We start from the raw sequence: 24,118 nt of genomic DNA on the forward strand, positions 1-24,118 counted from the left end.
CATACTGCATATCTAAGATTTACATCCAAAAGGGATCTTGTATTTACATGCAATGGCCAGTCCAAGATAACAAATTCAGACCACAGCTCTGTTAAGACTATGGCTTGTTCCAAATTAAATTAAATACATGAATACTCTTACTTCCTGCTTTCAACACGTACAGTACAAACCCAGTCTTCTTCCTTTTAAGGAATATAAAATTGCATTGATGACTGCATGGATTAGTGATGATTACCTCTGAAATATTTAAAACCTGAGCGACAAGCCCAAATAGGTTTGAGTGCTAACACGTCTGCTCTCGAATTCACCTGTAAATCATAATACAGACCGGTCAGTGGTCAACAGTGGATAGTCTTGGGGCCCTGGCTTCCGCCGGAAGCCACACCTGGCTGAGGCAGGGGGTCTCCCGTATCCCCTGACGCCCCCCGACTACATACCACAGACGAAGAGGGTCTTTCGTTGCTATGGTGGTTAGATGCCTTTTTTGCTTTTTTGTCTGTTCCCATTTCCGCTTGGTTTTAACAGATAAGAGTCTTTGGCCCATTTAGGTGGGGTTTTACATCACAACGTGTACACGAATAAAAGATGCATGCACTCTGTGGCCAGCACCTTGCTCCTGCTCCATTGGTTCAGCCTCATCACCATATCACTGGAGTACAGGACTCTTAGAGACACGAGCCCCACCAGAACAGAGTGGTCAGAAAAATAAACACATGATTTAAAAACTGGACAGCTCAGCCTGTCATGACAGCCCAGAGGCAGTGGGTCTATTTCACTCCATGATTCTTTTTGCATTAAATACTGAAGACGATACAGCGCATCATCTCTTTTTGGTCAATCACTCTTTCGAGCAAGGCACAGGCATGGGAAGGGTAGGCTGTGTTAAACTCAGCACCTGTCACCTGCGACATTCTAGGAGGTCACCGAGATGACCCATCTCCCCCGTCTCCCTGGAAACGGGAGTGGGTCTCCTCTCTCACCAGGTGGGACGGCCAACCCTGACTGCCTGAGGTTCGCTCTTCCCAAGTTTGTTCCTTTCTCAGTGGCCAGTGTCCTGTTCTCCCTGCTGTTGGGTTGGGATGTGTGTTCTCCAGACACGCTATCTTCAACCATCACATCCCTCGCTCCCCATTTCTGACACACACCCACATCTTCTTTTGTAGCTTAACAATGAAGCTTGAGGAAAGCAGTCTGATGGAAGGGAATCCGGCTCACAGCTGCCCTTGTAAGGGGACTGGTCCCTCTGGGACATGGGGACACGACAGGAAAATCCCTACATAGGGATATCCACCCAGTAAATTGAGACGGGAGTGAGATACCCACAATTCCACTTAAAGACTTAAATCTCTTGTGTGGTCTCCCTTACACTTAGGGCCTTCTGTTTTTAAGGCACTGGGTGTTGAAGACTTCAAACACAGAGAGGCAAAAGCAGACGGCTGAAGTAGACAGTGACGTGTGACCACAGGACAGAACAGATTCCAAAAGCACAAAACTTGTCTCGGTTAGTGCCTCGCACGTGCGTTGGCTGTTAACTGCTAATATCTGCAACTTAAAAGATGCTTTTCTCTCGGAAGGAAACAAATGTTTACACTGCTCTGATAAAATTAAATGCCCGTAAGTACCAGGTGTCCAGTGGCAGCCAAGGAAACGTGCCGGTCTGTTTCCAGCGAGTATGAAGCCACAACCCCACTCATTCCAAAAATCGCTTGTCCCTTAAGAAATGTAAGGTGATGGGAAGACTTTAGGGGGGACTTCATCCAATGTCCCCCAAATTAGGAGCTGCTTAGAAGGAGTAGGGTTATACTTCACGGTGTGGAGCCTGCTGTCCTAGAAAAGCAAAAACACCAAACCTTCACCGGAAGGAAACAAATTTTCATCCTGAAATACAGTCAGGATACAGAGCTATTTTTCATTTAGTTTTTCATCAGAAGAACTTCTTTTCCTTCCCGGAAGTGCTAAGAGATTTACTTTCTGGAATTGGGGCTGAACCCGAACAAACTGATGATGTCAGTCATTGCTTCTCTCAGGTTCTTCCCGAAGCGATGCGAGTCCTTCCATTTAAAAACAAGCAGACAAAAAAGAAGCAGATTACAACGTGGGACTGTTCACATTTCAAGCCTTTTCACTTGTAATCTGATTCAAAGAGCTACCATTCTTTTTTGCTAGTTCTCTTAAGCTTTGACTCAGTGAATCATTAAGTTACAGAGTCTGGTGAGATGTTAAGGGTTCATAAAGATAACAGCTTACATGTTTGTGTGGCTGTGTTTGTTTGTTTTTTTTCCCCCCACATTATTATTATGAGACACTGACTATAGTTCCCTGTGCTATACAGTATGACCTTGTTTACCTATTTTATATGTGGCTGTATTTGTTTTGAGATCTAAGGTGTTTTATTTTTTAAAAAAACAACTTATTAAGGGTACTTTGAACAGTTCTTGTCTTATTCTTGTTATATAACATTACACAGAGCAAATATAAGTTCTATGCCTCTGCTAATTGTCACACACCTTTTGAAGTTTCCATTAGCTTCCAATACCTTATCTTTCATAGTGAAACAGCCTTAATAGTTATTTTTTAAATTTAATTCTTATTTTATATTGGAGTACAATTGATTTATAATATTGTGTTAATTTCAGGTGTATAGCAAAGTGATTCAGTTATACATATCCATATATATCCATTCTTTTTCAGATTCTTTTCTATATAGGTTATGATAAAGTACTGAGTGGAGTTCCCTGCGCTACATAGTAGGTCCTGTTGACTACCCATTTTATATATAATAGTGTGTATCTGTTAATCCCAAACTCCTAATTTATCCCTCCCCACTCCCTTTCCCCTTAGGTAACCATAAATTTGCTTTCTATGTCTGTGAGTCTATTTCTGTTTTATAAATAAGTCCATCTGTATCATTTTATTTCTACATATAACCGATAACCATATGGTATTTGCCTTTCTCTGACTTACGTCATCTAGCATGGTGATCTCTAGGTCCATGCATGTCGCTGCAAATGGCATTATTTCATTCTTTTTATGGTTGAGTAATATTCTAGTGTACCTATGTATATGTGTGTGTGTGTGCGTGTGTGTGTGTGTGTGTGTGTGTGTGTGTATCACCTCTTTATCCATTCATCAGTTGATAAACATTCAGGTTGCTTCCATGTCTTGGCTACTATAAATAGTGCTGCTATGAGCACTGGAATGCCTGTTATCTTCTTTCCCTAATGTCAATGCATCACATAAGACACAATAAGCGAGTGAATTCCAAACGTCTCTGTTAAAGGTGAACCCGGCGCTGACTGCCAGGCGACATACAATGTGGGAAGGTGAGAATATAAATCAAGATTAAATGTGCCGTGCTAGGAAGGAGGTCACGGGCTCCATTCAGAGATCACCGCAGACCGCTGCTGCACTGTGTGTGTGAATTACTTAGCTCATGCACACAGATCTTAAGTCTGTCATTCAATGTTTCGTGCCTCACTTCAGTCGTGTCCGACTCTGCGATCCCACGGACTGTAGCCCGCCAGGCTCCTCTGTCCATGGGATTCTCCAGGCAAGAACACTGGAGTGGGTTGCCATCTCCTCCTCCAGGGGATCTTCCCGACCCAGGGATCGAACCAACATCTCTTACATCTCCTGCACTGGCAGGCGGCTTCCTTACCCCTAGCGCCACTGGTAGGAAGCCAACCATTCAATGTTACAGAGTCTAAAAGTTGTAGAAGCACTCCAGCTTAGTAAGATTTGAAACCACGGCTAGCAGCAAAGATGAAGACTTTCAACCAAATAAGATGGATCCCTTTAAAACTATTAAAATCCTTGTTTTGAAAACATCCCAACCAAGGAAGAATGTATAACTGAATTGAAATTTTCTGTCAAATCAGGGATGTGCCCCCCACCCACTCCCTTCAAAAGAAGATAGTACAAATACTCCGTCCTGGGAAGGGGGGACTCTTGTACTTACCGTCTCAGGACAGGAGAACTTGGAGGATATATGGAAATTGATGAGGTCCTCACCGACGAGAATGTACGACACCCCATAGCCGTCATCAGCAACCTATAGCAAAGCACATTCACACTGAACTCGGGGGGAATTCCTTGGCGGTCCAGTGCTTAGGGCTCCGCACCTTCACTGCAGGGGACATGGGTTTGATCCCTGGTCGGGGAACTAAGATCCCACATACCACGTGGCATGGTGAGTGAATGAATCAACAGAACCGTGGAAATGAGGCCCCGGAAAAGGGGGATTTCGGACCTTTAATGAGAATGCCATTCACACCAGCATGAGTAACCAGTAGGAGCTCCTTCAGGGTGGGGTGCTTATAGCTGAGACAGTCCTGTCCTGCCCCGGTGCTTGCTGCTCTGTGAACTCAAATGCCCGGCCACTTACCGGCCCGAAGCCCCCTCCGCTTGACACGTAGTCTGGATTCCTATCCAAATTGAACAGTTCCACCTGCTGTGGAGGGGTCTGGCTGGTGGATAATCTCCAAGGCTCAGAGAGGACCTGGGGAGTTAAACAGGCGATGTTCTAATGACACTTCCCAGCTCCATCCTCTTCTGTCCCCAAGGAACCCAGGAGCTGAGGAATGCTTGGTGTTTAGCCTGTTTCAGACCCCAGAAAGCTATGTCCCTGGGGGCCTTGGTGGCTCTCGGGCCAGGGGTTCTTCGGAGAGGGATGGGGCAGCTGAGGGCACCTGGACTAGAGAGGCAAACACTGGCTGACGGGGTCTTGGACAGAAAAGGCGGCAGATACACGGAGTAAGGTTTGGAACGGAGCAGCTGCGTGCTGTAGCACGCTGGCACCAGCGCTCCTAAGCTGAAGGTCAAACTTCCAGCAATTGTCCAAGGTGCCTGTTAAACACAGCCACTGTTAAGAAGTTATATTTTATAAACATAAAAGCAACTATATTAAAAATGAAAGAAGTAAATACTCAGAGCTCAGGACTTCCCCGGCTGTGCAGTGGTTACGACCCGGGGCTCCCACTGCAGGAAGCACAGGTTTCAATTCCTGGTCAGAGCACTAGATCCCACATGCTCTGCAGGGTGGTCAAAAAAAAAAACAAACAACCCACCTCAGAGCTCATCAGTTCAGTTCAGTCGCTCAGTCGTGTCCGACCCTTTGCGACTCCATGAATAGCAGCACGCCAGACCTTCCTGTCCACCAGCTCCAGAGCTTACTCAAACTCATGTCCATTGAGTCAGTGATGCCATCCAACCATCTCATCGTCTGTCATCCCCTTCTCCTCCTGCCTTCAATCATTCCCAGCATCAGGGTCTTTTCCAATGAGTCAGTTCTTTGCATCAGGTGGCCAAAGTATTGGAGTTTCAGCTTTAGCATCAGTCTTTCAGAGCTCATCACTTAATAGTTATTTTAGTACAAGCATGGTTTTTCCAGTAGTCATGTACAGATGTGAGAGTTAGACCATAAAGAAGACTTTGCACTGAAGAATTGATGCTTTCGAACTGTGGTGTTGGAAAAGACTCTTGAGAGTCCCCGGGACTGCAAGGAGATTAAACCAGTCAATCCTAAAGGAAATCAACACTGAATATTCATTGGAAGGACTGATGCTGAAGCTCCAATACTTTGGCCACCTAGTGTGAAAAGCTGACTCAATCAATGAAGGAGACCCTGATGCTGGGAAAAATTGAGGGCAGGAGAAGGGGGCAACAGAGGATGAGATGGTTGGATGGCATCACCGACTCAACTGACATGAGTTTGAGCAAACTCTGGGAGACAGTGGAGGACAGAGGAGCCTGGTGTGCTGTAGTTCATGGGGTTGCGAGGAGTCTGACATGACTTGGCGACTAAACAACAATGGCATTCCCGGGGTTGAAGAAATGTGGCTCAGATTTTCCAGCGTGAGGACTGCTGAGCCCTGGAACCCATCTGTCAGACCAGTTCTGACTGGCAAAGCTGTACTAAGTTTTACTAAGTTTTGTCCTAAGATTGACTAAGTTTGGTTTAGCCAAGAAAGCCAAGTGGGCCGCACAGAAGGGCCTCACCTCCTTCAGGAAAGGGGAGTCGACCGCGAGGTACTTGGAGACCACGTAGAGGCAGAAGAGGTGGCGGTCGATCCCTGCTCCGGTCATTGCCAGGCGGTACAGAAGCTGATGCTTCTCAGACGCTATCTTGAACAATTTGAGCCTCTGTTCAACCTGAAATAACAGAGGACGGGCAGTTTCAAGTCGTGCAGCATGGTGTAAGCTCCAAGATGACGGTCCCGGGCCCTTCTCCCCAGCGGTCCAACAGGGTGCTGAGACAGCAGGTCACTGGTGGGGCGGGCAGGGGGTCTGGGCGGTCTTTGGGTGGTTTCCAAGGCAACCTGACCAGAAACGCCACTGGCCGGCTGCCCCTGCCCCAGATTCCTGCTGCGAGGTTGTGGGAGGGACAGGTGGTCGGAGAGGCAGTTTGGGGATCCTGTGTGCTGCCCACTGGGCATCATTTCACCTTTCACACAAATGAGGCCACTAAGTAGGTAGGAAAGCACCAGCCTCCGTGTCTCATCGTGTGGAATGAAGCCCCTTTCCTCTCAGGGGACTGCGACATTCCTGTGGGCCCTTAAGTAACCCTCCAGGGTGGTCTGTCAGCTCGGCTAAACAGCACTTCGGGGGCCTACAAGCCAGACCCGAAAGGCCGCTCCAGGTTCTTTAGGACCCTGTTGGTCAATCTCAGAACGAGGAGACACAAGCCCTTCCATGGACGTGGAGGCGCGTCCACTCCAGACCCGGCCCTCAAGCTGTTCTGAAAGCAGCCAGTGACAGATCAGAGCCATCTGTGATAAGACTTGCCAAGTTCCTCCCCTTGGAACCAACAGCCTGTCCAGGAAGGAGCTCCCCAGAGGGGAGCAAAACCCCGGGCCACGTCCCCTCGGGGGTCAGCAGACCCGGACAGGATGGGCCTCAGCCCCTCACTGGGTGTGTGTGGTCAGCAGTTTGCCGGATTCAGCTAAGTCTCTGTTCCTTTATCTATCAAAAATGAACTGATAATGCTTCACGAGCCACCACGAGGACTGTCAAAGGCAGTGCACAGAAAACCCAGGGCCCCGAGCCTGCTCAGTGGGGCTTCAGTGTGGGCAGTGGGCTTCAGGAACCCTGGGCAGAAGGTGTCTGTGTGAGACTTCCCTGGTGGCCTAGTGGTTAAGAATCCACGCTCCCAATGCAGGAGCTGTGGGTTCAATCCCTGGTCAGAGAACTAAGATCTCACGTGCCGTATGTGTCAACAAAAAACAGTAATAATAATAACAATAATAAAGTAAGAAGGCGCCCATGGACGGTCACCATTTTCTCAGCCAGACACCGACTACCAGCACTGTCCTGCCTCACCTCCCTCCCATTCACCGGCTGTGCACCGCTCTGATTTAAAGACTCTGAGGGGGCCCTCCCTGGGGATCCAGTGGCTATGAGTTTCCCATGCAGGGAGCCCAGGTTTGATCCCCGGTCTGGGAAGCAGATCCCACACGCTGCAACTAAAGATCTCACATGACTCAACTAAGACCTGGCACAGCCAAATAATAACAAATAAATAAATATTAAAAGACTCCTATGAAGTATAACCCCACTTGTAGAAGTTACAGAATAACAGGATGGATGCAAACACGAACCTTTGTGTCTGTCTAGACGGTTGCCTTTTAATACCCTCTGTCCTCCCGAGATGGGTGGAGGGAAGGAAGGAGATGCTGGACGCGGACTCTCTAGAGAAGTATGCATGGGATTTAATCAGGGAAGCTTGCATGTCAACCTCGGGTGTCGTCCTCTGAACAGCAGAGACGGCCCCTCGGGGGGCTTTTCTCCTGCTGGCCGGGCAGGACCTACCGTCTGTGTGGGGTCCATCATGGCCAGCACGAAGTTGCATGACTCGGTGGTACAAGAACGCACGGTCTCTGTTCTGCCCTCTCGGAAGAGCCGGGTCATGGAGGCCTCGTAGGTGAGGGAAAATTTACCCATGTCCTGGGAAAGGAAAAATATTTTAACACAAGGCTGGGCGTGTTGACAAAGACATGAGGGGAACGGTTCAAGTCAGCCGGGAAAAGCAGACGTCATCGTCAGAGGCGGTTTTTAGTCAGTCAGTTTTTACACGGGCTTATGCAGCAGGCAGGTGGAAACGTCACTAGCTTGAAAGGGGCGGGAGGGTCCAGGTTTCTGTGTCCAGATGCAACTGCTGCCATGACCCGCCGTCCAGATCTCACACATCTGCCCGAGTGCAGACGTGGTTTTAGGAAGAATACAGTACAGGACCGGGAACTGCATGCAGGAGCTGGGAATTACTTAACTCCAGGTCAGGAAGGTCCTCCTCCAAGGGGTCGGGAAGCAGGTGGGGGGCCAGTGCCTACAGCACAGAGAGCTCCCCACCCCGGCCATTAGGCAAGAGGGAGAGAAAGCAGGAGGGTACGGCTGTAGGGGGCTGGCAGTCGCTGAGGGGAGCAGACACGGGGTCTTTTTAGAACATTCACTTTCTTGGTGAAATAAGGAAGTTCACCTCCTAAGAGAGAGAGGATGGAGGGGAGGTGCTGGGAGTCAGCAAAGGGGTGTGAAACAGGCTCTGAGGGTGTAGAGTGGGTGGTCTGGGACCACCAAAGTCAGGGCTCATGAGTTAAGAAAGACGAGCTGCAGTTTGGGGGGGTTTTCTCGGGCTGTGTCGGCTTCTCAGTGCAGCATCAAAGCAGGCAGACACTGGACTGACCCGGGGGGTGTGTCTGCTGTGCTTGGGGCTCTAGGGCAGAGGTCAGGGTGATAGCAACAGGCTGCGGAATCTAAGCCTGAGAGGCAAACAGGGAGGCGAGACAGAGGGGTAGAGGGCAGGGCAGGATGGAGACTGCAATGAGGAATGCTGGTGTCAGGGGCCAGAGGGGAGATGGGATGACAGGAACAGCTGGGGGTGATGTGCGGACGGTTCTGTAAGGGCCCGAGACAGAGGCGGCCAGGGATGACGAGGACAGGCACAGGTCCGCAGGAGCTTGGGGCGGCCCACCACCTGTGCTGCGGGTGGAAACCACCTGCAAAGCCCCAGCTTGAAGACGACCAGGTTCCCCATGGGGACGGGAAAGTGCCGGGCAGCGGACTGTGGGCCCAGGTTATTTCTGACCAGACGATGTCCCTCTGGGCCTTTGGGTCCTGGTGGCCCCAGGGTGGCAGGGGACCCTTGAAATAGGCCAATATTGCTCATTCAGGAGCTAGCAAGGCTGAACTTCCGGTGTGCAGTCCAGACCTGTGAGCAACCCGGCTGCATGGGGTCCTCAGCCCCAAGGCTGGTCGGCTGACTTAATACTGGCTGTCCCCACCACCCTGTGTGGTCAGGGAGGAAGCCAGCTGGCCATGGGTTCTGAGCGCCATCCCAGCCTCTGATGGGCACCCCCAGCACCCAGCACAAAGACCTGCCAGCTCATCATCTACTCATCCTTTAACACACTGGCTATTACATTTCCCTTGGATGGGGTCTGAGAGGTTCTAACCCCTCATTGGCCTACAGAACCGAACTAAGGTCATTTTACCAAATATGCCTTTCAGAGAATTCCCTATAGGAGGGGAGCTTACTACAGGGGGCTTTCCCAGGGTCTTATCATAAAGCACTGGGGAGCCCGGAAAGAAGGAGGGGATGAGGAAAAAGCATAAACGTGCTAGTTTAGTCATTTAATACAGGTTAACTTGGGGTATACAATGCAACAATTTATTTGAAGTCAACTTTCCAATATCAAACTTTAACCGTGTAAGTGGTCGGTGCAATCATGCATTACACCCACAATTTTTTAACAACCATCTAAAAACCTCATGGCTGATGCACTGAATATTAGTGTACTCAGACCCCAAGCCGGGTTATGGCTACACCCACTTAACCTGCTACGACCAGCCATCACCTCACCATTGGGAGAGCGGCCATCTCCAAAACATCTCCAGTGTCTAACCAGCAGGATCAAAAGACAAAGTCTATAAAGATATTAACACACATGGTGTGAGAACACAAACCTTTTGCACACTTGGATTGCTGCCCTGGAGCTAACTGTTGGGGTTGGTGGAATTTGGGGGGAATCTTTCACCTCCGTTTTCCAAGTGAGAAATAAATACAACCCCCAAACAGGAAGCTAATAGCTATAGCCTAGAATTATGACTACGGCCCAAGGTCTTCGTTAAATCAATTGCTCAATATGTATTTACTGATGCCTCTTCCATGGTGGCTATCACGCTCCTGGCACTGGGATGCGGTGGCAAACAAGACAGATCACATCCCTGCCTGTCTGCGACATTCCAGTGGGAGAGAGGAAGGATGACCACACACCTGATGTCACGAGTGACAGGTGCAACGCACAGAAATAGCGCACGGTCGGGGAATAGTGTGATAGGGAGGAGGGTTATTTATTTATTTTAAATTTTTTTTTAGTTTTTGGCTGCGCTGCACAGAATGTGGGATCTTACTTCCCAGACCAGGGCTCAAACCCGAGCCCCTTGCATTGGAAGTACAGTCCTAATCACTGCATCACCAGGGAAATCCCAGTAGGGCTCTTTTAAATAGGAGATCTAAGCAACCCCACCTTGGTCTGGGAGGTAGCGAGGACTTCTCTGGCAGTCCAGAAGTTAAGACTCAGTGCCTCCAATGCAGGGTATGCGGGTTCTATCCCTGGTCAGAGAACTAAGATCTCATATGATGCAATGCCAAAACACTATTTTAAAAAATCTGGGAGTTATTCATTGCCAGTGCAGAGCAAGCGCAAAGGTCCTGTGGTAGAAATGAGCCCAGCACATTCAAAAGCAGCAAAAAGAGGGAACAGGCCCGGAGCAGCACCAGAGATCAGCATAAGGCCCAGATCAAGGGTGACTAACCCTGGGGATGTGTGAACTTGGATGGAAAATATGCATAATTTTTTAATTTCACAAAGTGAATTAAACCACAAAGTGAGATACAGCAGTGAGAAGCACAGGCAACAAATCTCAGGAGTTATGAGCAGTGCCTGTGATGCTGAATAGGAAAAAAATCACAGCTCTTTTCACATCAAATTATGGTGGCTCAGTAGAAAAGAATCTGCCTGCACTGCGGCAGACCTGGGTTCGATCCTGCGTTGGGAAGATCCCCTGCAGGAGGGCATGGCAGCCCACTCCAGTTTCTTGCCTGGAGAGTCCCCATGGAAGAGGAGCCCAGAGGGCTACAGTCCACAGGGTCACAAGGAGTCAGACACGACTGAGCGACTAAGCATGTGGTTACTGCAGATACCCCAAAGTAGCATCTAAGCTTATCACTGCTTCAAAGTCAAAGGCACTTATCAGACCTGCTGCCTGAAAGTCAGTGCAAGAACAGTTACATCTAGGGCTTCCCCTGGTGGCTCCGCGGTAAAGGATGCACCCGCCAAAGCAGGGGACACGGGTTTGATCCCTGATCCAGGAAGATCCCACCTGCTGCGGAGCAACTAAGCACGTGCATTACAACTACTGAGCTTGTGCTCTGGAGCTTGGGAACCACAACTACTGCACCCACGTGCCGCATCTACCGAAGCCCCCATGGCCCAGAGGCCGTGCTACACAACAAGAGAAGCCAGCGCGATGGGAAGCCTGTGTACCACAACTGGAGAGTGGCCCCCGCTCGCCACAGCTAGGGAAAAGCCCAAGGAGCAGAGAAGGCTCAGCAGGGCCAAAAATAATAAAAGAAATAAAACTGTATCTAAAAAAAAGAATCACATCTACTGTACCACAAAAGGACACTTACTATTTTGACACCTGCATGTTAATTAACTGGTTACTTTTGTAACCCTGTGTATTTCATTTTATGCTTTCTAAACATTATTCGGAGAAGGGATCCCCAAGGCTTTCTCCAACTGCCCAAGGGGTCCAGGGGACAAAGAAGCTTAGGTGGCTGGAGCAGAAACCCCCTGCAGGGCCACTCAAAACATCTGGATTTGTGCAGGAGCCCCCATGAGGCCCTCCAGCCCAGAGCTGGGCAGAGATGGGTCTGACCGTGAGTGCCACAGCGAAGTCTGTTCCTAACAGAGCTAGCCTTCCAACAGGGGTGCAGGAAAGAACTTTTGAATGGAGGAGTCTGCTTTAAACTATTAATAGACTTCGGTCAATCATTTTTAATAGACTCAGTGCCACATGATGAATTGGTAGAGGGGTGGGGGGCCAAGAATGAAATTCTAGCTGTTTCTAGCCAGAGTGCAAAGAATAAATATAACTGCTTGGGTTATTAAAACAAATAATCAGTGTCAAATAAACTGTTACGTGATTCCATGGAATTATTCTGGCACCAAAACTATACTGTGTTAATCAGTATAAGCTTCTGATTTCTATATTTTCAGCTTTGAAAGAGCAAGTCTCCACCTCACCCTGCCCCATCTCCACCTGACAACCTTTCCATTTCAAAATATTACCAGTTATTCTCAAACATCAGCCCTCCACTTGAACTTGGAAGGTAAACCAGCCCAGTCCTTCTCTTAAAGTCTTCTGCGGACCTCTGACGACGTTCACGGTGCATGTGTGAACCGGGGACATTAATCTCGAAGGTGCTGAGCCTTTCTGTCCAAAATCACAGCCTTCCCTCCCTCTCCGGGGGTCCATTCCTTCTCCTAGGCTCTGGGTCTTTTCCCCAAAGGTCCTGACTGCTTTATAAATAGAGGCTTGGGGAATCCCAGGGTTTTGCTTCTAGTTTGTATCACATTTTCCTACCATGTTTGCTGCTTGACTATCACAGCTATAATACAAAGATGCTTGTCTTTGTATAATTCTGCACCAGACCTCCTTACTGAGCATGCTTCCTAACCATAGAAGCTTTCCCACCCTCTCCATCTTCTGAGCAGATGTGCGAATATTTCTTCTGCCCAGTGATCCTGTCAGCTGCACTCATGCCCTTGAATGCAAAGACATTCAAGAACAGCTCTGGAGGTCGCTTCATCCTTCCTGCTTTAATGGGGCTGCCTCCACACTCCACTTTTGAGGAAGACCCTGGCTGCTCAGACGGTAAAGCGTCTGTCTACAATACGGGAGGCCCGGGTTCGATCCCTGGGTCGGGAAGATCCCCTGGGGAAGGAAATGGCAATCCACTCCAGTACTATTGCCTGGAAAATCCCATGGACAGAGAAGCCTGGTAGGCTACAGTCCATGGGGTCACAGAGAGTCGGACACGACTGAGCGACTTCACTGGCTGCTGGCACACGATGTGATTTACCGTGTTGAGGAGATAGCCCCTATGCTACGAGTTACTGAGTAGGGAGGCTCCATTATGAATGCCTCGCCAGCATCTGTCAGAATGACTGGCTTCTTCTCTGAGCTAGTAACATGGTTAAGTCTATCACTGGCTTTACTAATACCAAACCATCCTCCTGCCGCTGGCGTTGGCTGCTGCTGGCTGCTGTATTTTCCCGACACTGGTTGATGCTATCTGCTATTGCTTTTTTTAGATTTTTTGCATTTGCGTTTGTGAGCAAAACTGGTCCGTGACTGTCTTTTTTCGTGCATCCATCAGCCGTATTAGAGTCGATTTGAAGTACAGTTGTGGCCCATCGGTTGTCGTTTACCTGGTACTAACACCGCCTCTTGTGCTGTTCTGCATCTGTTTATCTTCCTGACCTGAGTTACAGAGGAGTCGAAGCTACAGGCTGCCCCCGGGACCCATGCCTGACTCCAGTATCACCTTGGCAGCTGGTCAGCTCACCTCTTGGAGTGAACCCCAGTTTTCGCAACCGGTAAACTGGGCCAGCTATAGAGACTTGCTAGTGAGGAGACTGTGAGAGCTATGTGTGTAGAGCACTGAGGCCAGTGCCTGGCACAAAGCAAGCTTCACACAGCAGAACCACTGTCCAGAAATGCTGCCCTGCACCCGTGTTCAGCCCTCAAGCTTTGAAGACAGAAATTCTCCATTAAAGCCAGGGCATATCTTGACCCAATGCCACAAGGACTTCCACGGCCCCTGGAAACCAGGGCCACCCTTTCAGGGTGGAATGCTCCCTCCAATGGAAAAGAGTCTCACTGAGGTCCTCCAGGGCCCTGGAAACACCACAAGCTTCTGTGTGTACAGGGACCCCACCCATCCCAGAATACCTCCCGTGGGGCTGGTGTATCCCCTCCTATGGAAGAAGATGTCAGGGGTCAGAGACCCCCCCGTTGCCTGCCCTAAGTAGTTCTGCTTTCCCAAACCCTAGCATTGGGAGCTTACACGTCTAATTCCTGCTTGGTGGAACGAGGAGATCTCACTTGCCTTCTGCCCCCTACGTTCTGCCTCTCCTCCCGTGTGAAGCATGAACCCACTGCCATCCCAGGCACGACTAGCTCCCGTGACGGGTCCTCCCCTACTCGCTGGGTGGGCAGCCTTGGGCCCCCAGGAGTGCTCAGGACAAAAAGCCCAGCTGGGGTTGGGTGGGGTCTCACCTTGTAATGAGCCAGCTGGAGCGAGAGCTGCACGAAGGCATCCGGGCTGGTTTTACATTTCTTGATCAGCCCTTTACCGAAAGTGCGGAATGGGAAGGAGTGGAAATCCACGTCGTTGGCCAGGAGGTTGGCGCTGCTCAGCGAAGTCTCAATGACCTCTTGACACTTGGGGAAAAGGGAGAAAAAGCTTCACTTAATGGGAGGGGAAGTTCTGACACAAATTGAAGAAAACGCAAGCTGACTTTCAGCACAGCTGACAGACAGACTTGTTGCTTGGAAATACATACATCATGTTTACTTCTTGGTTTTTTCCAATCCTTCTAACCTAAGAGTCGCAGTAAGTTGGTAACGTGGCACTGCCCCTCACCCCCCAAACAGCAATGGGGTGGCCCACACAGGAGGAACTCCTGGTCCCAATGGGACCCACAGAGGGCATTTCAAAGAGTCACGGGTTTTGTTTCATGAGATCCATTCTTGTTACATGCTAGCCATCGAGGGACCAGTTTTAAAAAATAAACGGACTGGGACCTCCCTGGTGGTGCCGTGGTTAAGACTCTGTGCTTCCCCTGTAGGGGAACTAGGTTCCCACATACCAATCAGCACAGCCAAAAAAAAGGACGTGGACTGTGGGACAGCTGTACAATAGAAGGGAGTCCTCAGCCACGAAATCATACAAGGAATCTTAAATGCACGTGACCAAGGGCAAGAAGTCAATGAAACAGCTCCACACTATACGATTCCAGCTGTATGACATTCAGGGACAGGCAACGTGATAGAGACGGTGAGATCCGTGCTGTCAGGAGCAAGGCGGGCGAGATGGGGAAGCCGGCAGAGGAGAGGTTTTAGGGCGGTGATGCTGCTCTGAGTGTCATTATATCTCTGCCCACACCGTGGATGCACAACACCAAGCGTGACACCAAGCGTGACCCCCAATGTGAGCTACGAACTTTAGTGACACTGACGTGTCAGCGTAGCTGCACTGCCTATAACACACGGACCAACTGGTAGGGATATTGGCAGCGGGAGTGACTGTGCGTGTGTGAGGACGGAGCGAGTGTGGGAAACTCTGCACCTTCCACTCAGATTTTGCTACGAACCTAAAAGCGCTCTAAAAACTAAAATCCATCAAAAAAAATCTTTTTAATAAATGGTACGTGACTTAGTGAGCTAGAAGGACTCTGTCACACACTTCATCAGAAGTCATGCCTCTCTGAGGACCACACACCAGCCACAGGGATGCAGGCTGGACAAAAAGATGCAGACGGATAAGACCTTGTAGTACGGATCCAATGTTTTCTATGTCAAAAATGACTTCAAAAAAGAAAAAGACTTCCCAGGCCCTGGGAATTCCTGCTTGGCTTTGATTTGGTATTTCCAGCCCTAAAATTCCTTCCCCAAAGGGCTTCCATGGAGTAAATTGCATTGGAGAAGACTCAGACGGACAAAAATGACAAATTAGTGATCTAGCGTACTTCAACTCCAAAGGAAATGATTTCACTGTGATGTCTAGCTAAGTTTGAGCTAAGAATTTCACTGACAATCTTAGCCAAAAGCTTTCGGTGAAAGAGCTACTGACTGGGGCTGCCAAGGCGATAGGAGCCGTATACAGCAGCTTTGAGGTCCCAGGAAGAAACACCCAGGTGGACAGGTTTCTGTCTCGGGGGCATTCTGAACTCGTGAGCACTCAGGAAGGAGCACTGGAAAATTCGACTGAGAGAGCTTAGACACGTCTCCCAACCGAGGTCACTGACAAGCGTCTGAGGAGTGGGACTTACTTCCTCCGGGATGTCCCACTGCAGCCGGGTAGGGTATGGGATGTTCGGGTTGGTGTCTCCTTTACAGTGTCCATCCTCCGTGTAACCCAGCTGGAAGCTGTCTGTAGCCATGACATACTGTCAAAAATAAAGACACATCTGTTAAGTCTGAGATCATCACAGGTAACTGTTACATACAAGTCACCTGACCTCTCAAAACACATCCTTTTCTTTCTAGAAATGCAAGAAAGACTTAACCATAACTACTTGCTTAGGGTCTGCTGAGCACTTGGCATCCTGTGAACACCCACCTAATAAGGTAGTCTGATCTCTACTTCAGCAGCAAGGAAGATGGACCTGGAGCTAGGCCCATCCTCACCGTCCAGGTTCAACAGTGTTTGGACGGGTGAGGAGCACAGCCAGGATTCAAGCTGAGTGTATGATGTGCAGAAAGTAGCTCAGAGCCTGCTTCTAGGTCCTGGCTGTGAGCTAGTACCCTCTGGGTGTTACCCTGATGGATACTGACCCTGTAAGGTAGTAACTGCTGTTCTCACGCGTATAAATGAGAAGACCACCTCAGCGAGGTGAAGAGTCTGTCCGAGTTCACACTTCTCAGGGAGTCAGGATGTGGGCCCAGGTGTGAACGCTTTCTGTTCACTGGCAGGTAATCTTAAGCCAGTTTATTCAATGGTATTTACTGAGCACCAACTATGAGTCAACCCTGAATATTCACTGGAAGGACTGATGCTGAAACTGAACCTCCAATACTTTGGCCACCTGATTCGAAGAGCCGACTCATTGGAAAAGACCCTGATGCTGGGAAAGATGGAGGGCAGGAAGAGAAGGGGACGACAGAGGATGAGATGGTTGGATGGCATCACCGACTTAACGGACATGAGTTTGAGCAAACTCCAGGAGATGGGGAAGCCTAACATGCTGTAGTCCACGGGGTCGCAAAGAGACGTGACTTGGCGACTGAACAACAACTCTGAGTTAGCAATGCTTCTGAGCACCAGTGGACAAAGCAGACAGGAATTTCTGCCTTTCTACAAAAGTTTAAAGATGGCCATGACCAGGCAATTCCATTCTTAGGTATGGACTCAAAAGAAATGAAAACGCATGTTCACATACAACTTGTACGCTGACGTTCACAGAAGCGATGTTTATAGTAGTTAAAAAGTGAAAAGAACCCAAATGTCCATCAAGTTATGAACAGATAAAATATGGTATTATCACGCGAAGGAATACCATTCAGCCATCAAAAGGAACGAAGCCCTAGTGGTTAGGATTCTGGACTTTCACTGCTGTGGGCCAGGTTCAATCCCCCGTTGGGGAACTGAGATCCCAAAAAAATTTAAAAAAAGGAATGAAGCCCTATAGAACAATATAGATGAATCCTGAAAACATTAGCCAGATACACAAGACCACGTACTCTGTCGATTCCATTTCTGTGAAATGGCTAGAACAGGCAGAGACAGAAAGGAGATGAGTGGTTACCAAGGGTTGGGTGGGGTGGGGCTGGGGGAAGGTGTTTTCTTTGGGGAGTGATGAGAGTATCCTGGAATGAGGCAGTGGCGATGGAGAGAACCACACTGAACTCTTGAAGAGGTGAACTGTATGCTTTGTGAATTACATCTGAATTTTTAAAAATAATAAAAATATTTTTAAAAGGTATTTCTACCCTCGGGGAGCTTACATTCCAGTAGGGGAAGCAAAATGAAGAAAAAAAGACCCCAAGGTCAGATGGTGACACTGTCAGATGGGGAGCGGGGGAGGGCAGCGGCTCAGGGACAGGGAAATGTAAGGGGGGCCCTCATCTCACGCCCCTGTGAGCTGAGCCTGTGAAGGGGCCCAGCCTAGCTGTGTCTGCTCTGCATCAGAGCCCCCGAGTCCAACACAAACACCAGAAATACACAGAGAGCCAACAGGACTCAGCTTGGACCAGATTTGTTTTTGATTGGCACAGGTGGCATCTTTATACCAGCCCGTTAACTGGCCCTGGTGTGGGCCTCCGTGACAAGACGGTGGGTCAGTTCTCATCCACACAGGGAGCATCTGGGCTCCTGTCTGACCTCTGGAGTCATGGGCCACCAGTGTCCATTGGGCAGTTAACAGTTAAACACCACGGCATCCAACTGGTCACCCTGATGTAAGACTAAATCCTTTTATCTTTATCTTATCCAGAGTACTGAAAAAAATATGCCTGGCCTTGTCAGTATCCTGTAGATTTCTCTACTTGGTAAATGGACTTAATGTGATCCTGACTGCCTATGACTCAGAGATTTCTCTTTCACCCAAGTACTGCTCTGATGCTCTTATTACTGCGAAAGTCCTTGGAACAGGGTGTAATAGGCATGGACCATTACGAAGAGCAAAGAGACTTCAAGTGTCTCATTTCAACATTCAGCAGTGGTGAAGGGGGTTTGGTCTATGACAGACCTTTAGTTGAAAGGATCTCTCAGCCTTTGTCGGCATCAGCAAAGACAAGGGTGGTGAAGAGCCTTTTTGGCAACTTGGCTACTTTCATCACGTGTTAATATCTTAGGACCACACCACTGTCTTACAGACTGGAGCAATTTTTTCTTTCCTTTTTAAAGGTTTCCCGGTCAGGGGAGCTTGGCGTGCTGCAGTCCATGGGGTCAAAAAGAGATGGACATGGCTGAGTGACTGGGACACCAACAGCGAACAGAGGTGAGGACGCCACACTTCCACTGCAGAGGGCTTCCCCGATTGGGGAACTACGATCGCACATTTTACGGCACAGCCAAAAAAATAAATAAATGTGAACTATTAGGTGGAGGGAGAGGATGACGGGCTTTGGGGGGGTTTTTCGGTAACTTGGTAATTCTAAGAATTTAGCGAAGTGGTAAAAGGCACACTGACTACACTTTCATAAACCAAGATTTCAATATCCTTGCTTTTATTTGGCCTAAAACTTGGCAGCTTTCAAAATAACCGCGCTTCAGTTCCGCCCTGAAGTCACTGCATCAGAGCCAAGGCCATCTCATTATTTGGGCCCCTTCAGGGTGTGACAATAAACGTTTCCATTTAAGGAACCTCAGCCATAAGTCAACAGTGCCAACACCTGCTGAAAACATTATAACTGGACGGACACTACCAAGTTTAATTCAGTCTGGGGTTTGCTTTCTCAACAGCAGTTTCTACAGTCAAGTTAAAACTTTCAGACACTCACCTCCCAAAGGTGACCCATGATGGGCGCATCAGCCCAGGAGTGCTCTGCGTTAATGCCCATCTTGCCGTTTTTAAAGATGATAAACGTGAATGATTTATCAAACCACCTGCATGACACAAAAATATTTATGCAGCTGACACGTTTACAAAGACAAAAGCAAATCCAGACAACGTGTTTGTTTTCTTATGGATGGCCTCAGCTGACTGTATCCATCCCTCCTATGGTTGGTAGAGGTGAACAACTCTCCACAAGTGATAATCAAAGTACGTACAGAAGGGCCTCCCGGGTGGCTCAGTGGTAAAGAATTCTCCTGCCAACGCGGGAGATAAGATACAGGTTTGATCCCTGGTCCGGGAAGGTCCCACCGTGCCTCGGAGCAAATAAAGCCGTGGGCCACAACTATTGACCTGCGCTCTAGAGCCCAGGTGCTGCAATGACTGAGGCCTGTGCGCCCTCGAGCCCGTGCTCAGCAACAAGAGGCCGCCGCAGGGATTTCCCTGGTGGTCCAGTGGCTAAGACTGCACACTCCCAGTGCAGGGGCCCCGGGTTCGATACTTGGTCAGGGAACTAGATCCCACATGCTGCAACTAAGATTTTGCATGCGGCAACTAAAGATCCCATGTGTTGCAACTAAGAACCAGCACAGCCAAATAAATAAATAAATACATCTTAAAAAAAAAAAGAGAGAAGCCACTCCAATGAGAAGCCCGAGCACCGCAACTAGTGCTCGCTGCAGCTGGAGAGGGGCCTGCACAGCAACAAAAATCCAGCACAGCCGAAAATAAATACATTTTTTAAAAAAATTAACAGAAAAAAAGGTACACATAGAACCCTAACTCACTGGTTTCTCCCCTGCTCCTGACACAGAGATAAACATTTGGGTACTGGGGACCAGAAGGAGAACAGGCTGTATTGTTATAACGAGAAAGGGTGCATAAGACACCAGCAGATGCAGGAAGCTGCAAGGTTGTCCTCGGGGTATCTGCTGGGGGCGTGGCTCTGGGACCCACTGGCCGATAAGGAAACCTGAGGCTGCTCCGGCCCCAGAGTCGGCCCTCTGCAGCCACAGGCTCCACAACCGAGGCTCTGAAACACGCTCCCTGATCCACAGAGGGCTGAACCCCGCAGACACAGAGGACCAACTGTGCCTGCCCCACCCTTTCCCCAACTCGGCCAACCCTCACCCCCAACCTGATGGGCAGTCAGGACCTCCCTTCACGGGGAAGGGGAAGGAGGCTCCAGGAGGTGGAGCAGGCTCACCCAGTCACATGACCAGTGAGCAGAGCCAAAGCTGACATCCAGGTCAGGCCCCGGGCAGCCCCTTCTCACGAGCATCTCCAAACGGAGGAGGTGGTGCAGAGGGGAAGGATCTCAAGGCTGCTGCTTACGCGTGTGCATGACAGTTTGGGTGGAAAGAAGGAACTCCCCAGTCGTATTTTCACGGCCCCCTTGCTTCAGTGGATGCCTATGGCTGGGTGTCAGCCTCAGGCAATGCTTCTTCCAGGTTTACAGGCGAAGCACTGTGTTTCAGAAGGTAAGCACGATACCTGTCAAAACACCTGCCGTGCAGCAGGGACTTGGCGTAGCTGTCCATCGACGTTCCCGGGTCCTCCTCCTGGTATCCCTGCTCGGTTTCGTCTAACGTCACGAAGAACGCTGCTTTTTCAATGGCATCCAGAGACTGCTTGTTTTTCCCGTGTCCAAAATAGGCCTGGCGACACCTGGCCCAGGGGACCCTGCGGTGAGGATTAAGTACCATGAGACCTGCAGCACTTTGGTGACATCTCCTTCGAGGCACGTGTGAAAGGACAAGGTTTTTCAGTTCTCAGTGTTTTAGGGGTTTAAGGAAAACTGGGCATTAAAGACTGTCTCCATCTGCCACCACTGCCTGCCTGCCTGCTGGCTGGGCCGCCTGGTTGGAGGGCAGGGGTCTTGCCTTCTCCTTATACCTGCTCCAGGGACGTTGCAGGCGGGGAACTTCATCCATAAATGCCGAGTGAAGGACAAGAAGGCCGACGGGCCCAGAGCTCTGCTGTACAAGGCAGCAGAGCCCCAGCCAGGCAGGGGCCTTCCTCGTGGCCTTCTGACCCTCTCCATGCGACCACCCCTTGGAAACCACAGCGAGGGCCAAGAGCACGGCCCTGGTACCGGGACCAGCTCAAGCTCACAGACCCCAACACCATTGTCGCATCTTTCAGATGAGGAAACCGAGGCACAGGCAGGAGGTCACAGTGCCTTCATGGTGGGTCAGGACTGCTACCCAGGCCAGCCGGTCCCGAGTCCACACGCCCGTGCTACAAACGGCCACACGGCAGCCCCGTGATGAGGGGCGCCCCCGGGAGCCAAATTCAGGGATTCTTTTCCATCCTGCCCCACGTGAGGTGCACGGAGTTGATGAGACACCCAATTCCCAAGAGGCGCCCCAGCTGTGGCCTCCCCAGCTAGCTCCTGGGCCCCCCACCCCACCTTCCCGGCCAGGGCCATCTGTTTGTCTCCCGCCCTCTTCTCCCCACCTAGTGCTCAACCCAGACCCCCAGGGGTGCCCAAAAGCCCAGAAACACAATGGGTCCCATCGCAGGCCCAGCTCCAACCACTGTTCTTGACGCCTGGGGACAATGGTGACCACGAGAATCGCTGGTATGTGCTCAGCACCTAGGAAAGTGAGGTGAGGCGATGCCCCACGGGGGATGCATCGGGCAGGGGTTGCTCACTGAGTCTGCGCCCCGTCCCTCTCTGCCTCACTGGCTGCCCCCAGTGACACTCAGTCAGCACTCGGGACCCAAGGTTCTTCCCCAGGACACATCCCCTCTGTTCCAGCCGACCCCTTGCCCCCCAGCGATGGCCATGCCCTCCAGCTTCTCAGACTGAGCCTCCTCTTTACTAACACTGCCCATGTCCAGCCTCGGAACCCCCCGGACCAGAATATAAGTCTGGGGCTTCCCAGGTGGCGCTAGTGGTCAAGAGCCTGCCTGCCAATGAGGAGACGTAAGAGACGGTGGGTTCGATCCCTGGGTGGGGAAGATTCCCTGGAGGAGGGCAGGGTCAACCACTCTAGTCTTCTTGCCTGGAGAATCCCACGGACAGCGGAGCCGGGCGGGCTACAGTCCGTGGGGTTGCACATGGGACGCGACTGAGCATGCACGCAGGTCACTCCAGGCTAATGCGGCCCCTTTATCAGCGCCTAGTCACAGAATCAAGCCCAGATGTAGCCAGGCACATGGGACTCACTCCACAGCTCCCAACATCTTCTCCCCAGACTTCTCTGCTGCCCGTCAGTCACCCCGGCTCACCACCACCCTCTGCGTGCCCTCGCCTGGGTCTCTTCCTCCTCTCTGCAGGACAGTCACTCACCATCTTGCTCCCAGCATGACCCTAAGAGCAGCCACACTGCCGGCCCCAGGGGTCCTCATCAGGGACCACACTGCCCCAGCAGCCCTGGGCAAAGCCTGAAGACAGACTCGCTTGTCCCCCAAGTGCTCCCCCTCCCCCACCCCAAACAGACTAGCCCAGCCCCAGAGGCATCAGAGCCCAGGCTGTACAGGTCAGGCCCTCGAGCTTTAGACGGGGCAGGAGAGTAACCCTGACACGGAGGCCTTGGCTAAACTTGTCTGTTTCCTAAGTCCAACACGCCCAAGGGCTTCCCTGCCGGCTCAGCGTTAAAGAATTCACCTGCCATCGCAGGGGACAAGGTTCGATCCCTGGTCTGGGAATATTCCACATGATGCGGAGCAACTAAGCCCGTGTGCCAACTACTGAGCCTGGGCTCTGGAGCCTGGGAACAGCAACTACTGAGCCCGGGTGTGCTCGAGTCTGTGCTCGGCAACAAGCCCAGTCATTGCACCGCGAAGGGCGTGCACCGCAACTAGAGAGCCGCCTCCGCCTTCGGAAGCCAGAGAAAGCCCTCGTGCGGCAACAGAGACCCAGCAGAGCCAGACTAAATAACAGTACTTAAAAACAAAACAATAACCAAAAACATGCTGCAGCCCCCGGGACAACGCCTACTTCCTTCCTTCGGTCATGCGTCCCAAGATCCACGCACACGCACACCTGCCGGTCACACAGACGGCCAAGGGGACCCGGACCCACCTCCCGGCCAGGGGGGACCCTGGTGAGGAGAGGACCCTGAGCCCCCGAAACACGACAGCATCTCAGAGGGGCCGCACACCTGTCTGCCCCCCTGATGAGGAGAGAACCCCGAGACCCCCCGACAGCCCCCTGGCGTCTTGGAGGGGCCGCACACCTGTCTGCCCCCCTGATGAGGAGAGAACCCCGAGACCCCCCGACAGCCCCCTGGCGTCTCGGAGGGGCTGCACACCTGTCTGACCCCCTGAGGAGGAGAGAACCCCGAGACCCCCCGACAGCCCCCTGGTGCCTCAGAGGGGCCGCACACCTGTCTGCCCCCCTGATGAGGAGAGAACCCCGAGACCCCCCGACAGCCCCCTGGCATCTCGGAGGGGCTGCACACCTGTCTGACCCCCTGAGGAGGAGAGAACCCCGAGACCCCCCGACAGCCCCCTGGCGCCTCGGAGGGGCCGCACACCTGTCTGCTCCCCTGCTGAAGCGAGAACCCCAAGACCCCCCGACAGCCCCCCGGCGTCTCGGAGGGGCTGCACACCTGTCTGCCCCCCTGAAGAGAGAACCCCGAGACCACCCCCGACAGCCCCCTGGCGTCTTGGAGGGGCTGCACACCTGTCTGCCCCCCTGAAGAGAGAACCCCGAGACCACCCCCGACAGTCCCCCGGCGTCTTGGAGGGGCCGCACACCTGTCTGCTCCCCTGGTGAAGCGAGAACCCCGAGACCCCCCGACAGCCCCCCGGCGTCTCGGAGGGGCTGC

General features: G+C 51.0%; 1 protein-coding gene across 1 annotated transcript in view; it reads right to left on the reverse strand.

Annotated features, from left to right (window-relative positions):
• CPT1A (carnitine palmitoyltransferase 1A) overlaps positions 1–24,118 on the reverse strand; it is a 42,103-nt gene continuing 17,985 nt past the window's right edge. Inside the window, exons 10-18 of the mRNA XM_052661803.1 lie at positions 20,832–21,020; positions 19,285–19,390; positions 16,113–16,229; positions 14,338–14,502; positions 7,807–7,941; positions 5,998–6,150; positions 4,385–4,498; positions 3,959–4,051; positions 1–2,051 (exon numbers count right to left, since the gene is read on the reverse strand). Coding sequence (XP_052517763.1) covers positions 1,965–2,051; positions 3,959–4,051; positions 4,385–4,498; positions 5,998–6,150; positions 7,807–7,941; positions 14,338–14,502; positions 16,113–16,229; positions 19,285–19,390; positions 20,832–21,020 — 1,159 coding nt within the window. The 3' untranslated portion in view covers positions 1–1,964. The remainder of the gene's footprint in view (positions 2,052–3,958; positions 4,052–4,384; positions 4,499–5,997; positions 6,151–7,806; positions 7,942–14,337; positions 14,503–16,112; positions 16,230–19,284; positions 19,391–20,831; positions 21,021–24,118) is intronic.

Source organism: Budorcas taxicolor, chromosome 25 (genome assembly GCF_023091745.1).
Source record: "Budorcas taxicolor isolate Tak-1 chromosome 25, Takin1.1, whole genome shotgun sequence".
Classification (NCBI taxonomy): domain Eukaryota; kingdom Metazoa; phylum Chordata; class Mammalia; order Artiodactyla; family Bovidae; genus Budorcas; species Budorcas taxicolor.